Genomic DNA, 15264 nt, shown 5'->3' with positions numbered 1-15264 from the left:
TCCCCCTCTATGCCGCACTGGTCAGGCCGCAGCTGGAGTACTGTGTCCAGTTCTGGGCGCCACACTTCAAGAGAGATGTGGACAACAGGGAGCGGGTCCAGAGGCAGGCCACTCGTATGATCAGGGGGCAGCAGGGCAGGCCTTATGAGGAGAGGCTACGGGACCTGAACCTGTTCAGCCTCCACAAGAGAAGGCTGAGGGGGGACCTAGTGGCCTGTTACAAACTAGTCAGGGGGGATCAGCAGGCACTGGGGAAGTCCCTGTTCCCCCGAGCATTGCCAGGAGTGACCAGGAATAACGGTCACAAGCTGGTAGAGGGTAGATTTAGGCTAGATATCAGGAGGTGCTACTTCACGGTCATGGCGGCTAGGATCTGGAATCAACTTCCAAGAGAAGTGGTGCTGGCCCCTACCCTGGGGGTCTTTAAGAGGAGGTTAGATGAACACCTTGCTGGGGTCATTTGACCCCAGTAATCTTTCCTGCCACGGCAGGGGGTTGGACTAGATGATCTACTCAGGTCCTTTCCAACCCTAGAAACTATGAAACTATGCTGTGCATGTTAACAACAACTGTTAATTCTTTAACGTAAAGTTTGCTCAACAGATCAGACTGCTGTTCAATCCAGTCTGGTAACTCCTTCAAGTAGTGGTCAATACCAGATGCTTTCAGAAGATGGCACCATCTTTCAAGTACTTAACCAAACACTTCATTTTCTATACAAGGAGGAAACACTTTTTTAAAACCTCTTTGCCAAATTGCAGTGCTAATCAAAGCAACTCAGCAACAAGACATCATCAAACTGGATTCAGTTGGAGTATGTATTTTTTTTAGCATGTATTTTTACAGATGGGAAAATACTCACTTGTGTACGCCTGCCATGTTGCCAGGATAATATTCTTTGGCGAGAGCTCAAGGCAAACTGCCTTTGGAAGATCAAAAGAACGCACTAACTCAGCACTGGTGACATTCACAATATTTACTCTGGAACCAAGAAAGGTCATTGCAACAAAGCATGATTAGAGTGGTTAATTAATACCCAGAGTCATTCTCACATGTTTGGCTGTTCTAGATCTGTTCTGAATTTGGCAGATGCAAGAAGTTCCCTGCTCCCTTGGCTAAATATTCATATAAAACACACTGTAAGATCACATATCCAAGTGAACCAACAATGTAATTTGTAAGTAAAATTCTCAAATCTAAAATGTATTTCTTGATCTGCAACATTTGAATTCCAACTTTATAAAACAGCCACAAAAAGAAAAAATAAACTCTTGCCTATGTTCTTGTAACATTAAAGCTGGGTCGCAGACAGACAAGAGCAAAAAACTGTTATATCTGGAAGATCCTGCATTGAAGGTTTGAGGCATTATATTGTATATATTGTTTGATGTTCAGAGATCACGTAGATCAGTGAAAAAGTAAATTAAACAACCATGATCAGGTAGCAGCCATGGACATAGCATGTTAATTGTGATTAGAGACTGGAAAAAATTTGGGACCCAAAGAACAACAGAAAAGTAGAAGGAAATGCTATTTAACCTGTGACAGCCTCCAGGAACTGGATTAGGAGACTCCTCCCTACCAGCTGCATTCACTGGCTCTCTTCAGTGATTGGAAACAAAACAATGCCAAACTTCAAAGGGACTGATGGATTCCGTTTTATTTTTTATTAAATTTACAATGAACGGCTAAGATACCAATCCTATGCAGCAGCAACTACGTTGCTATACAATGTAGTACTTTTTAAAACACTTTAATTGAAAAGTTTACTAAAGATGAGAGAAGTAAGGTTTTTTTCTGGTGATATCTGGTGATATCTTTTATTACAGAAAATGTATAGCTGGAAGGGACAGTGATAACAATATTCTGACCTTATTAAAGATGGGTCTCTCCATCTCTCCAGGTGATTGAAACTACTGGGGGGGGGGAAGGCAACTTAAACGCCAAAACAAGTGCTTATCTAATCTCTCCACTTGCTACCAATGAACTTCATACTAGGAAACAACTCAATTTAGTCCATAATTATGGGCCCTGTGAAATGCTTTAATTCCTACCAACTTTTCAGGTGGCACCAGCATATCTAGTAGTTCAGGCCTGATTTTTTTCAGGTACCAGCTTTTAAAAAAAGTATTGCTCATTGTACTGAAAAATCTAACTTTGGCTGACAGATATAAAGTAACTGTAGATAGCCCAAATATTCAGAAAAAAATTCCCTCCCCATCAAAAGCAATCTCTTTTACCTGATTTTCAAGAGTTTTGCCTAAAAACAGCTCTGCAACCCTACTGCATTGAAGGTCATGGGTAAACTCCCAGGCCTGAGAGTTGGACATATATCTTATGGGAAATATGAACAGAAAATAGGAATTCTAATACCACACATTCAGGTACCATGATAATAGTGACCTAATAAATGTGTGAAAACAACTGTAAATAATGTACCGGCTAGTGACAAAACTAACCTCCTATCCCTGGCAACTGAAGTGCAAAAAACTGTCTTTATAAAATACACGCAAAGATTTCCATTTACAACCACACATTAGAGCGCAGAAGTATCAAGATTTCTTAACGTAAATGAAATGAAGTTATTAGTAATAAAAGATGCACTGACTTTTCTCCATTGCACCAAGCAAAGAGAGAACCATCCTGGCTGAATGTGAAAGCTTTGCAGTTTTTCCCAGCATCCCTAAAAGACATAACCAAACATAACACACATACATGACGCTTTTCAACAAAACAAGAACAACAGTAGTAGTACAACCAGTTTTCAACACCTACTAGTGTATAAGCAAAAATGAATCCATCCACTCCACCAATCTGCAAATTACTGCCAGTGGGTGAAGAGTCATTCACTGCTCAATATTACCACTGTCATTTTATTAAAGGTTTTTTTTATGTAAATGTGACAATTCTGATTTTATATGCACTCTAAATTTAAAATGTGTATATTGAGGGGGGAGGGGGAACACTGTTTATTCCCTGCAAAAGATCCAAAATGCCTAAAACAAAGAAGTACCTTTTAAACGTTGTATTTTCTGTAAAACTAGGTGGTCCATTCACCATATAGAGTCCTTTGGATCCTCTCACTGGAAGAAAAAGGCTACATGTTATTCATTTTGGAAATGGATAAAGGTCTGAAGCCAAGGCTTAGTTCTCCCTCACCAATTCTGAAGCTGAGATTCCATCGTTTATGGATTTTGGAGCAGGCAGCCTCAACAGAAAGTCCTGTACATCTCAAACCCTCTAATCTGCTCTGCAGTAAGCGCTATTCTATGGCAAACTGTTTTCTTTAGGTTATAAAGAAAAGCTTAAACATACTACCTCTGCAAAAGGAACTGAACAAAACTAAACTGAAAGATATTCTTACATAAGGATGGGAAAATTTCTTAAATAAGGCCTGATTCTACAAAGGGTTGAGTAGCCTCTCTATTCCCAGGAAACTTCCAGAAAGCACCTGACTAAGACTTCACAACTTCCATTAATGTAGAACTTGCACAGTAATAACCCCGTAGGTTGGAATAAAAAATGCTCTCGGAATATTCCCTAAATTGAAGTTGAACAGACAAAATATAAGAGTCATAGACATTAGGCCTGGAAGGGACCTCAGAAGATCGAGTCCAGCACCTTGCTCCAAGGGCAGGAAGTCAACAGGGGTCATAGGATCCCAGCAAGATAAGCATCCAAATGTCTCTTGAAGGTGTTCAAAGTAGGTGCTTGAACCACCTCCGACAGCAGGCTGTTCCAGACCTTGGGGGCTCAGACAGTGAAGAAGTTCTTCCTTATGTCCAACCCAAAACACTCATGGAGGAGTTTGTGACCGTCTTACTTCATCATCCCTTGGGGTGCTCTGGTGAACAGTCGTTCCCCCAGATCCTGGTGAGCACCCTGATAAACATATAGGTGGCCATCAGATCGCCCCTGAGCCTGAGCTTTTCCAGGCTGAAGAGTCCTATGGCTCTCAGCCTCTCATCATAAGGTCTGTTTTCCTGCCCTCTGGACCATGAGCGTGGCTCTCCTCTGCACCCTCTCAAGCTTCTCCACATCCTTTTTGAACTGTGGAGCCCAAAACTGGCGGCAGTACTCCAACTGACATCAGGCCCTTGGTCATGAATGTAACCCCCTATTATAACATTGTTTCTATGGGAAAATCAGATTCAGCTTCCATCATTTCAACTTACAGTGCCTTTTCCAGGAACTTAACCCACTATAAGTGCAAGGACTGCCTGTATTATTAATGACCTCAAAATTAAACTCCTAGAACAGCAACCAAGTAATCAATATTGATAGGAAATTGAATGTGAATTCTTGAATATAGATAAGGCCTTGTTTGTCTTATTAACAAGCCATTCAAAAATTGTCTACCTGGAATACCTCTGTAGCAACCCCCCCAAAACAGCATAGCTCAATTGACTTTTCAAAAGTGTTCCTGAGAGCTCTCACACTTGTTTCTGAAATCATAAAACAAATTTAGTAACCACAGTTAAAAAATTATCTCATGCTAATAGAACTGCATAAGCTTTTAAATCTTGGATTCTTCCAATGAATATGAATAATTGTTTTGTTTTTTTAAAGTGGTAACTTTACCTTTGTTGTGGGATTTCAGTAACAACCAGGAATTCTTATAATCTCATAGAAGCACGTTTGGGATAACTACATACGTAGAATATTTAAATATCTAACATGTTTTTAATGCAACCCAATGACGAGGTAAGTGTCTACGCAAAACAGTTATGATCTGCAAAAACTACTCACTGACTTATTTGTTGTAAATCAGATACAGATACTGTAATTCTACAGACATTAATGAGAAAGGGCCACTTCCTTCTCTTTTTTAATCCTAACATAAAAAGTAAATTAGTGTTTTCATTAAATATTCTTAAGGTACAATGTGGAACGTTTCTGCAATCATTTTTGGAATCTTCCACATAACCAGATTCACAAACGCAGCACCACAAATTTCTCAAGTATCTAACAGGATGACTGCCCAAATCGATAGAAAAGCATAGTTAATATAAATGAATATTTACTTTAGTCATGTCATAATCATGTCCAATATCTTCAAAATTCCTCTGGAAAAATACCACTTGAGAAATCCATTTTCCAAGTGACTTCAGCCTTTTATTTTTGGAGTTCTGCAATAGTGTCATGCATTCCAATACTCCTCTACCCCATACCAGCCTGGCACTGGTAGTAAAATTAATTACAGTGGGGAGCCATCATACTTAAAATACGTTTGCATGTTTTACATGAAAGGTACAACCTACGTGTTAATTTAATGGATTATTTTATTAAAATTTTCCCACTGACACAAAAAAAAAAAAAAATATGGAACTCATACCTTACCAGAGCTCTCTATATCAAAGCAGAATTTGAAGCACTAACCATTTAAAACAGCTTAATTTTGACTTTGGAAAAGTAAACCTTCATTGAGCTACAAATGCAAGAATTATTTCACTTTAATGCTATAAACAGAATTATTAATACATATACAGCAGACCCAAAGCTATTCTGAACACATTCCTACCATTCTTTTCACCGCTTTAAATATGAATTACTTAGTAGCAACTGGCCACTGCAAATGGCCAGCCCCTTTCAAGTACAGATTATCTAAGGCAACAGACAACCTATACCAGTAGTCACCAACTGGTAGATCATGAATGACTGGTCAATTGTGGAGCCTCTGACAGTCTCTCAGTCTCAGTCTGGGGGAGCTGAGTATGTGTGTGTATGCATGCACCTCAGCCCTGCCCAGCAGGTCAGTCTGTGGCGGAGGGAAGAGGCAAAGAGGGAAATAGATCGAGGAGCGAGGGAGTGGGGCAGAGGCAGGGACTGCGACAAGTGGGACATCAGCTGGACCGGGTAGTGGAACAATCAGAGCCTGGGTGGCTCATCCAGGTGCGAAGCGGGGGCTTCTGCCACTGCACACACCCCAGCAGAGGCCCGGGGGGCACATGCCCCTCAATCCGTGTGCAGGGCGGAGACAGTTGCTACTGTGAGCTGGCTTCTGGGCCCCAATCCCTACTGCAGCTGTCCCAGGAGCAGTGCAATACTATGTGCGTCTCGCCACCAGGCAGCCTAGGGGGCATGGCTCAGGTAGATCCTGGGTTGCACTCTAATTCAAGAAGTGATCTTCTGCTTAAAAAGGTTGGAGACCACTGACCTATACTAACATCGAGAAGTTGAACATTATCACAAAGTCAGAACAGGGCTAGAAGCCATACTATAAAAAGGTTACTTATCATAGGCACCGCGAAAAACTTAGTGTTAGCTACAAAGCACCAACTCACAGGATCATCATAAAATTCTAGTTTATTGGACAGATGCAAAAGTCAGATCATAAGCCTTGGTGCTGATCCCCTCAAACACACACACATTCATGCACGCACACACACACTCACAGTAGCTAGCTCTGAACACTAAGAACTGGTGTCAAGATATACCTATCCCCAAGCGCTGGAGTCTACCGTCGATGGCCAGTCGAGGCTTCTTTCAGTGTGATGTTGCTGCAGAAGGGGGTCGCCGGCTGGTCCTTCCGGCTGGACAGGCAGCATGCTGGTCAGGTCAAAGAGGGCTCCATTGGGGTCATTCTTCTCCACCTTTTATCCTTCTCTGGCAGACTTCTCTGACCCCGCAATTCTCGGGCTTACCCAATCCAGGGGTTATTGACCTTGAGGAACGTCCCTCTTGGTAGCTGCTGGATGGCAGCTGCCAGCCCCAGGGGTCACGTCTGCACGTATGTGCAGTCTCAGGAGTCCGTTGAGGAGTTTTGATTAATTCACTGCCATGATGAATAGAGCTCTGGAAATGGTTGATCAGGGGGTATTTCAGCCCCAAGAGTCTGTTTCCAGCATTGATTAGTTCAAACAGGGGCTACCATACCTTTAACAATGAAGTTTCTGGGAATTCCTGGCTCTTTATTGATTCTTTCTTCTCCTTGGTCTCTTGTAGGTGTTAACTGCCGCTCATTAACATACTTATCCAGACTAGCTACTGTGTTACACAATCAACCATGATTCATTCAGGGACCTGCTCCATACAGAGATTCCTGCTCTTGCTAACATTGTTACATGGTACTACTTACTTTTAAACCTAAAGTACATTTGTAAAAGCATCTACAAGCTCTATTTTCACTACAAATACACCCTATATAAAAATAATAATGATATAATAAAAGAAAAAGAGAGAGGAAGAAAGAAAAGATAGAAAAGAGAAAGCATCCCCAAAAGGGGGCAAATACTAAAAGAGGGGCTTCTGCCATATGGAGAAGCTTCAGGCTGGGGGGGGTGGGCAGACAAAAGGGTTTCTTGCTACGTTATAACTAGACCAATGTTTCCCAACCAGACAGAAAGACGGGGAGCGTGGCTCCAGCCAGGCAGGGGGTGTGCTCCTCCTGGCAGGGATGCTGGACCAGGGCTATGCTCGGGGTGTGTGGCATTGGCACGGGGGTCAGGGGGAGTTATGGGATGGCCTGTGGCCACCCCAGAATTCACTGTGGCCCCCATTTCCAGCACTGCCACTGCTGCCCACTCCAAGCACAGCCCCAACCCAGCTCCTCCCTGCTGGGAAGAGCCTGGCGCCACCCCCAGCCCCACCCCATAGCAGCTGCCCACCCTCACCCCACATACAGATCCAGGAGCCACATACTCCCCGTGGGTCCCCCAGGGGTGTAGGGAGCAGTGGGATCCACCCCCACATCCCTGCACCTCCCAGACAAGCCTCTCAAAGTGCCGTCCCGCATCTTGCTTGACCCCAGCTGGGCAGCGCCTGCTCCAGCCCCACTCCCTCCCTCACAAGCAGGGGCCTTGATCTGCAGCCCCCACATCCCTTTCTCCCCATGCTGGTGCTGCCTCCTGGCCGGGCCGTGTGGAATGGAGGCCTACAGGCTGTGGAGGCAAGGGGCAGCCACCAAGGAGGAGTATAACCTGCTTGGCTCAAGCTTGCAGGGAAGCAGTGAGGAGAGCCAAAGTGAAAATGGAGCTTGGGCTGGCAGCAAAAGGGACAGCAGGAAATAGGGGATATGATGCTTACCAGGGCGCTCATTGGGGTAACTAGAAACAATGGTCACAAACTGAAGGAGAGCAAATTTAAATTGGACAGCAGGAAAAAATTATTTACAGTGAGGGTTGCCAAAATATGGAATACACTTCCAAAGGAGATGGTACTGTCTCCTTCCTTGAAAGTATTTAAGAGGAGACTGGCCAAACACCTGGCTGGGGTCATCTGACCCCAGCACACTTTCCTGCCCAGGGCAGAAGGTTGGACTCGATGATCTAATAGGTCCCCTCCGACCCTAAAATCTATGAAATCTGTAAGTTTCTTTTTTGTTGGTGTCTGTTCATTTATTAAGATAAACTACTGGACTTCTGGACTACTAATGTAGTTATTTAATAAGGCTACAAATTGCTAGGGAATAGGAAGAAGGATAATATTGGGTTATTATTTTAAAAGGATAAATGTGATGACTCTATACAAGGTCCTCTGCTTAACCCAAACAAAATAAAGGAATAGCTGATATGGGACTTGATTAATACAGAATGAATAGGGGTAATTATAGTTAACATTTGTATGTGATTATGGAAAGTAGATCTTACCAAATTAATTTGGTATTTTTATGATTTACAAGTCTGGTTGAAAACAGTAACAGCCTAGATGTAATATATTTAGGATCCCAGTAAGGCATTTGACTTGGGACCATGTGACATGTTAATTAAGAATAGGGCCGTGTGAAATTTTGCCTGCCGTTTCGTTCTGACACTGTTTTGACCAATTTTGAGATCAAAACAGCAAAACTGGAATGAAACAAAGGCCCTCTAAATAGCCTCAAAACAAAACAAGGCTGGTCGAAACGTTTTGACCACAGGCTGAGGATGGGAAATCAGTCCAGCTGGGCTGAATCCCCATCCCCAGCCAAACTGGAAACAGCATTTCTGTTTTGACAGAACAGAACAGCTGTTTCAACTCTAAATGAAATTCAATACAAAACACTGTTCCATCGAACCGTCGAAACTCAAGGTGAAACAGAATGGTGCTGTTTCACACAGCCCTAAATTTAAGAAACTAGTGTTTAAAAAAAAAAAATTAACTTCTAGGTTTCAAACTATAATGACAGACAGGTAGGTATGCTCCAAGGAGGATCCCTCTTGGATTGGTTCTTAGCTCAATACTATTTATTAATTTTAAGAATGATGTAAAAGAAAAAAACATTACAAAGTTAGCAGGTAGCGCTGGCAGGTAATGGAAAGCTTGAGATGTTGGTAAATATTGAAGAAATTAGATCACTGTTACAGAGCAACCTGGATCACATAAACTGAGTGCAAGCAAGCAATATGTACTTACAAACAACAAAACACACACTTTTTGGAACAAAGAACACAGCCTCTACTCTTCAGGGAAGCAGCAACTCCGAAACAGACTTGGGGGGTTATGGTGGATAATCAGCTGAATGTGAGCACAGTACAGTGCTGTGGCCAGAATGACCTACGTGGTCCTCAGACTTAAAAAAATAATACAATAGAAGCATGGAGAGACCACAACAGCAATAGCCTGTCCAGCTGTGCTGAAATACTTGAAGAGTGCTGAAGAATCTAAAAGGTTCTTAGGCAAGCTTTCATGGAAGTGATTATAGGACTCAAACGTGCCTTCCAATAAGTAGGGATCTACCTAAATCATGCCTGAAGTGTGCTGTGCAGCAGCTCCTTTAATCTTGTTCTTTTTACCCCTCCCCCCCACATTGATTGGCTGAGGGAACCAGGCAGCCCTGCTGCTTGCTCCCAATTGGCCAGGAGGCAAAAACCACAGTTTTAAATATGCTGTGGTTTTTGCCTCCCACCACTGATTAACAGAGGGGCCCTGGCAGACCCACTGCTGGCTGATGATTGGCCACGAGGCAAAAACCACGGCATAATTAAAACCACAGTTTTTGCTTCCTGGCCCATCAGCAATAAGCAGCAGGGAAGAATGCAGCAAAAAGAGTAAGATTAAAGGAGCTGATGCACCACACACTTCTGTACTGATTTAGGTAGGTCCCTACGCACAAGAGACTCAACACTGAAAGTACTCAATTTCTCAAAAGAGAAGGTAAATGAGCAATTTCATTACATTATACAACCATAGATGTAAACAGAAATGTGATAACACAGGGTTCTTCAATCAAACATATAAAAATATAACAAAATCCAATAGCGAAGGGCAAGGTTAAACCAATTTGGATTACTTTAAAGGGGACAGGTTACCTAGGGTTTTGGCTGAGTCTCCATCATGGGGTATTCTTTAAATCAAGACTAAAAGTTATACTCTATACTCAACAATAGATACTGGATTTGCAAAACGCATTACTTCATGAAGTCTTACACCCTGGGTTATGCAGGAGATGAGAGCAGAAAATCCCCAGGGTCCCTTCTACCTTAAAAAATATTAATTTTACCATGTAGTAGACAGATATAGCAATCCCTAACTGTCCCTACACTTTATACTCTACAAAAGATTTTCTGCTCCTCATTAATTCAATTACTGGGTATCCTTACCTCACCCACCCTGCAGCTTCTCAATAAAGAGGCCATAAAAAATAAACACTTTCTATGCCTAATATGTCAAATGGACATAGGTGTTTACCTATTACAGGACTATTCTCTAAGCAACTTGTTTGCAACATGGTGAACAGGCTGAAAGACAGAAGTGACTAGAGGGCAGAAAAACATAAATAGCTGAAAACATGTCCAATACATACAAGCAACCAGAAGCGAGAAGAGACGCACTTGCTTCCAAAAGTTGGAAGCACAGAAGATAAAGCAAAGCCCTGCTCCTTCCAGGCAGTCTGGATAGCCCGGCCGAGGGAAAGGCAGGAAATACTGTACTGAATGGACAATGATCATGGTACCTTTACTTCATTTTTAGCTATTTCAACACTCTTCTCTCAGTCTCTTCCATTTAAGGATTTCAAAGCACTTGACAGATGCTTAGAAACAAATGGTCTATGCCACAGCAAACTAACCAAATTCCATCAGCCTTTAACATGCAAGAAAACTCAAGTATGGAGAAGATGGCCCTGCTTTGAGCAGCGGGTTGGACTAGATGTGACCTCCTGAGGTCTCATCCAACCCTCATTTTCCATCGTTTTATGACTGTAAGTCATCGTCATGACTAGGAAGAGAACTAAGGTCATAAGATCCCTTCAGACAGTCTTGCACGATGCTCTTCTGAGCCCTGATCATCACCTCAGGATTCTCTGACATGCTCATGACCAGCTCTCTGCATCTCTCCAGAGCTCACCTACAGTTTTGAGATGTTGCTTGACGTAGACCAGGGGTGCTCAACCCACAGCCAGGATCTGCCACATCACCTGGCCCGCAGGGGCCTGTGGGGTTCAGCAGGCCATGGCCCTCCACGCTACCCAGGGCCGGCGGTGCAAGGTTCTGTGGCCCTGACTTTCAAACCTAATTAACACACGGGAAAAATCCTCCAACGTTTCCACCTCCACGGGGCCCGGGAACGGGGCGGGGCACTCTCTTTCCCCGCGGCGATTTCAGACTTCCGACTTCCACGGGACGCAAGCGCTGGGCTCAGCCTCACCGCAGCCTCGCGCCAGGCCCCCGCGGGCCCACCAGGGTCGGTTTCAGCCCCCGAGCGCGAGCCGCGGCCGGGCAGGCCCGGAGCTGACTCACGGCGATGCCGCCGGTCCCAGGCAAGGGGGCGGCGCCCCGGGCACGACGAGGAGTCAGAACGGGACGCGGCGGTCCCGCCACCCACGCGAGGCCTGCGCTGGCGGCTGGGAGACAGCGCCCCCAGCCCAGCCCCGGGACGGCGCGAGCCCTTCCCCTCCCCACCACGCCCTCTGCTCTGGGCAACCCTCACGACCTCACCTGCCAGCAGTGGCGTGGGAGGCGCCATCTTGGGCAGCGCAATTTCCGTCCGGGTCAGGGGTCATCTGCGGGTGCACTAGGAAACTACACGTCGCCCAGGTCCTCGCAGGTGACGTGAGCTTCGGCGGTCACGTGACCGGGGGAGAGGCACGCAGTTTCCTGCCCCAACGCGCCCCCGAACTAGCGCTGCCCCGGAAGTGCTCCCGGCCCGGCCGCGTGGATTGGAGGGCACCCGAACGGAATCGCAACCCTTTCCGGGTGGAGAGTGCGTTCCGCCCAGCGCGGCGCGTTTCCGGGGGCGGCGCGCAGCGCTAGTGCTTACGCTGGCAGCCGCGCGGCTCGGGAGACGCGGGAGGTGCTGAGCGGCCGAAACCCGCAGACCCCGTCCCGGCGCGGCAGGATGGTGGCGAAGCAGCGGATCCGGATGGCGAACGAGAAGCACAGCAAGAACATCACGCAGCGTGGAAATGTCGCCAAGACCTCGGTGCGGGCCGCGGCCGGGGGGCGTGGGTGGGGGGGTCCAGGCCGGGAGGGGCCCGCGGCGCTGACCCTGTGATCTGCCTGCAGCGCAACGCGCCGGAGGAGAAGGCGTCGGTGGGGCCCTGGCTGCTGGCGCTTTTCATCTTCGTGGTGTGCGGCTCCGGTAAGCGTCCGGAGCCGTGGGGGTGCCCCCGCCCGGCCTCGGCCTATCGCTGGCGGCCGCTGGCGCAGGAGGTTCCCCGCCGCTGTTGGGGGTGGGGGGGACCGTAGGCGCAACCGTCAGGCTCCTGCCCGGCCCGTCCAGGAGCAGCAGCGCAGCTGTCTGGCGCCGCGTGCCTGAGTGGGCTCGGCTTCTGCCTGCCCTGTTCTCTGGGCCCTGCCCCCCCACCCCTGCCACTTACCCTGTCCCTCTCAGAGCCATATTGGGCGCAAGTGTCAGCCGGGGAGGGGAGGGGAGGGGAGAGGCTTCTTCTAAGGCTGAAGCTTCCCCGGTGCTGTTTAGCTAGCATGACCCTTCCCCCCACCCTGCTCAGCTGGTTAAAGGGCACCACCCTGCATCTCTGACCCTTCCTCCTGTCTGCCTCAGCCCCCCTTACCTTGTCTCCTCTCTCTCAGCTATCTTCCAGATCATCCAGAGCATCCGGATGGGCATGTGAGAGCTTGCTCCCAAACAATGTTTTTGCTCTCCTGTGAATTACAATGAACTGTCGTTTCCTGCGTTTGAGACCCTGGTGCGGAAGCATAACTGCGTTCTCAGCCTGCTCTAGAATGACTTTCCATGGTGGCCACGCGTCATTACAGGTTCCTTCACGAGTCATTCCAGGTTTTCTAGTCCATGCCACAGTGCCTTGAAAACCACCACATGTATAAAGCAATAAAATTCTATTATTGATCTACAATCGTGGACCTAGTTATTCAGTGAAGTACACATCTGTGTTCAATGTAGATATGTTAAGCTGTATGCTGTGTAGATACGTAGGAGTTGATTACATCTATTGTGTAAACACTAGTCTTATGATCTGTTAACCTTCTGTATAAGTGGAAGTGGTTTTATTTAAAAGAATCCTAGCATCTCTGTTTTATAGTGGCTGTATTGCAAATGTAAAGCACCCTTATAATTAAGCCAGCTGGGCCATTCACAGCATTATTTTTATTTTGCTTATCTAAGTGGATCATCATTGTGTCTGTGTAGCCTATCTCTACTACTGCATGTGACAACGCATTAGTGCTCAAAATGCTTATTAATGATGAAAACCTTATCCCATGCCCCTTGCAAAACTGTTCTAATAAAAATACAAGTGCTTGTTAGTGTAAAATCAGTGGATGTTACTTGATCGGAGTGACCAAACATGACACAAAGCAAACGCTGCTTCTGGCATACTGTAATACTGACATACGTTTCACAAAATGTGTAATAGCTATGGTAAGTATTGCTGTTGAGACTATCAGCACTATTCAACTGTTCTTGGTAGCAGGTTAAACTAGGCTGTAAATATTCGTGAACCACTTCCAGCAAATTAAATGCTATATTTGTTTTAAATACAATGTGCCTTTTTCATGTAGTTAATAAGAATCCATCAAACATGTGCCACTTACTTGCAAGCAACATTTCCAAAGAAAAGGAGCATTCTTCAAACATGTATGCTAATAATGCAGCTAAATCTCTGCAAGGTGAGCCATGCTACTGAATCCAAAGTTGCCTCTGGGCTCTAGCATTTAAATTTCCTTATACATTCCAAGTAAGGATGAAATTTGGGTTTTAATATTTAAAAGAAAAGTCCAAATTAAAACAAACTCCTTTAATGACTTAATGGATTATACCTAGCTTATTTTACAGGCCTTTCAACCCTGGACTATTCAAGAGCCTGTTGCAACAGCTAGGAGCAACTTTAAAGATGGAGGTTTTTGTTGAATGCTTTTTTTTTTTTTGGCAGAGTACGTCAACAGCTTGATTGAGATTTGCTTATGTTATGAACTACGCAGGAAAAGACTTTTTAGGGATGCGTTCAATTTAATTTGTTTTGTAGCTAACTGCCAAAGGACAGATTGACAGGTGGCATAAACTCGTAAGTTCCATCTGAAGTCAAAGGAGCTATGGCTGTTTCTAGCACTTAATGTGCTCCAGTGTCTAGACACAACTTCATATTTACATTCCTTATTCTTGGAAGTTCACATATTTTGTAAATGGAAAAAGTGTAGAATCTTGGTATGATTTTAAATGCATTTAAAATGTGAATCATCTTTTAAACTCAATGAGACAGTGCCTTAACTTGATTTTTTTTTTAATTGGGCCATTCCAAATCAAATTATCCATGAAAATATGGGGGAAAAAGGCTTCTATTTTTTTTTGCAGTTACGCTTGTCTATACTATAAGCTTTATTGATCAGATGAACTTTTAAATAGGTGTACAGCTTCATAATGTAGCACTTGTAAAACCAAAATAAATGCTTTTCTATATTTTCTGTCAGAATGGATTTAAATACAAAACTTACCACTTCTCTGCATTTTCTGTTGAAGCTTTATTAAGTGAGAACCATGTTGTCTGGTTTACCTCTGAATAAAAAATATTCTGTAACTTTTTGTTGAGGCTCTGCCCATTTAGTTGCTAATAGGCCATCTTAATCATATTTGACTGAACAAGGAACACATGCATCACAATTCAGACATCACTAAAAATGAGGAGCTAGATAGTGCCAACCCTCATATGGTTGCACTGAGAACCACACAGCTTGAATGTCTCAAACAAGATTAGTTTCAAACTTGAGAATCATGTCTGTCAGACAGATATACTCTGCTGCATGTTATTCTTATAAAATAATACAATGTTGGTTTTCCTACAGTCAAAACAATTGAAACTCGTTTGTTGTTCCACATACACGCTTTTGGATTACTTTATTTCTACTTAGGTATTGATTTGATAAGGCAACA

The 15264-nt window shown here is 44.6% G+C and overlaps 2 protein-coding genes across 2 annotated transcripts in view; one reads left to right on the top strand and one right to left on the bottom strand.

The window, feature by feature from the left end:
- Nucleotides 1–12024, bottom strand: part of EIF2A (eukaryotic translation initiation factor 2A) — a 60665-nt gene extending 48641 nt beyond the window's left edge. The window contains exons 1-4 of the mRNA XM_019503133.1: nucleotides 11856–12024; nucleotides 3014–3083; nucleotides 2609–2683; nucleotides 863–981 (exon numbers count right to left, since the gene is read on the bottom strand). Coding sequence (XP_019358678.1) covers nucleotides 863–981; nucleotides 2609–2683; nucleotides 3014–3083; nucleotides 11856–11883 — 292 coding nt within the window. The 5' untranslated portion in view covers nucleotides 11884–12024. The remainder of the gene's footprint in view (nucleotides 1–862; nucleotides 982–2608; nucleotides 2684–3013; nucleotides 3084–11855) is intronic.
- Nucleotides 12025–12130: 106 nt separating this feature from the next.
- Nucleotides 12131–14911, top strand: SERP1 (stress associated endoplasmic reticulum protein 1). The gene is made up of 3 exons (XM_019503134.1): nucleotides 12131–12339; nucleotides 12423–12498; nucleotides 12951–14911. Exons 1-3 carry the CDS (start codon nucleotides 12256–12258, stop codon nucleotides 12989–12991), a joined length of 201 nt encoding a protein of 66 aa, XP_019358679.1. The 5' UTR covers nucleotides 12131–12255; the 3' UTR covers nucleotides 12992–14911.
- Nucleotides 14912–15264: the final 353 nt, after the last annotated feature.

Source organism: Gavialis gangeticus, unplaced genomic scaffold (genome assembly GCF_001723915.1).
Source record: "Gavialis gangeticus isolate Ggan-Ray unplaced genomic scaffold, GavGan_comp1, whole genome shotgun sequence".
In the NCBI taxonomy this organism is placed as follows: Eukaryota; Metazoa; Chordata; order Crocodylia; family Gavialidae; genus Gavialis; species Gavialis gangeticus.
The sequence above is the reverse complement of the archived record's forward strand: the minus strand, read 5'-3'. Positions and strand labels throughout refer to the sequence as shown.

Excerpts from the sequence above, each read along its gene's own strand:
- SERP1 (XM_019503134.1), top strand. The coding sequence starts at position 12,256 with ATGGTGGCGAAGCAGCGGATCCGGATGGCGAACGAGAAGCACAGCAAG. Across the intron at positions 12,340-12,422 it reads GAAATGTCGCCAAGACCTCG|CGCAACGCGCCGGAGGAGAA; the intron begins GTGCGGGCCGCG and ends ATCTGCCTGCAG. Across the intron at positions 12,499-12,950 it reads CTTCGTGGTGTGCGGCTCCG|CTATCTTCCAGATCATCCAG; the intron begins GTAAGCGTCCGG and ends CCTCTCTCTCAG.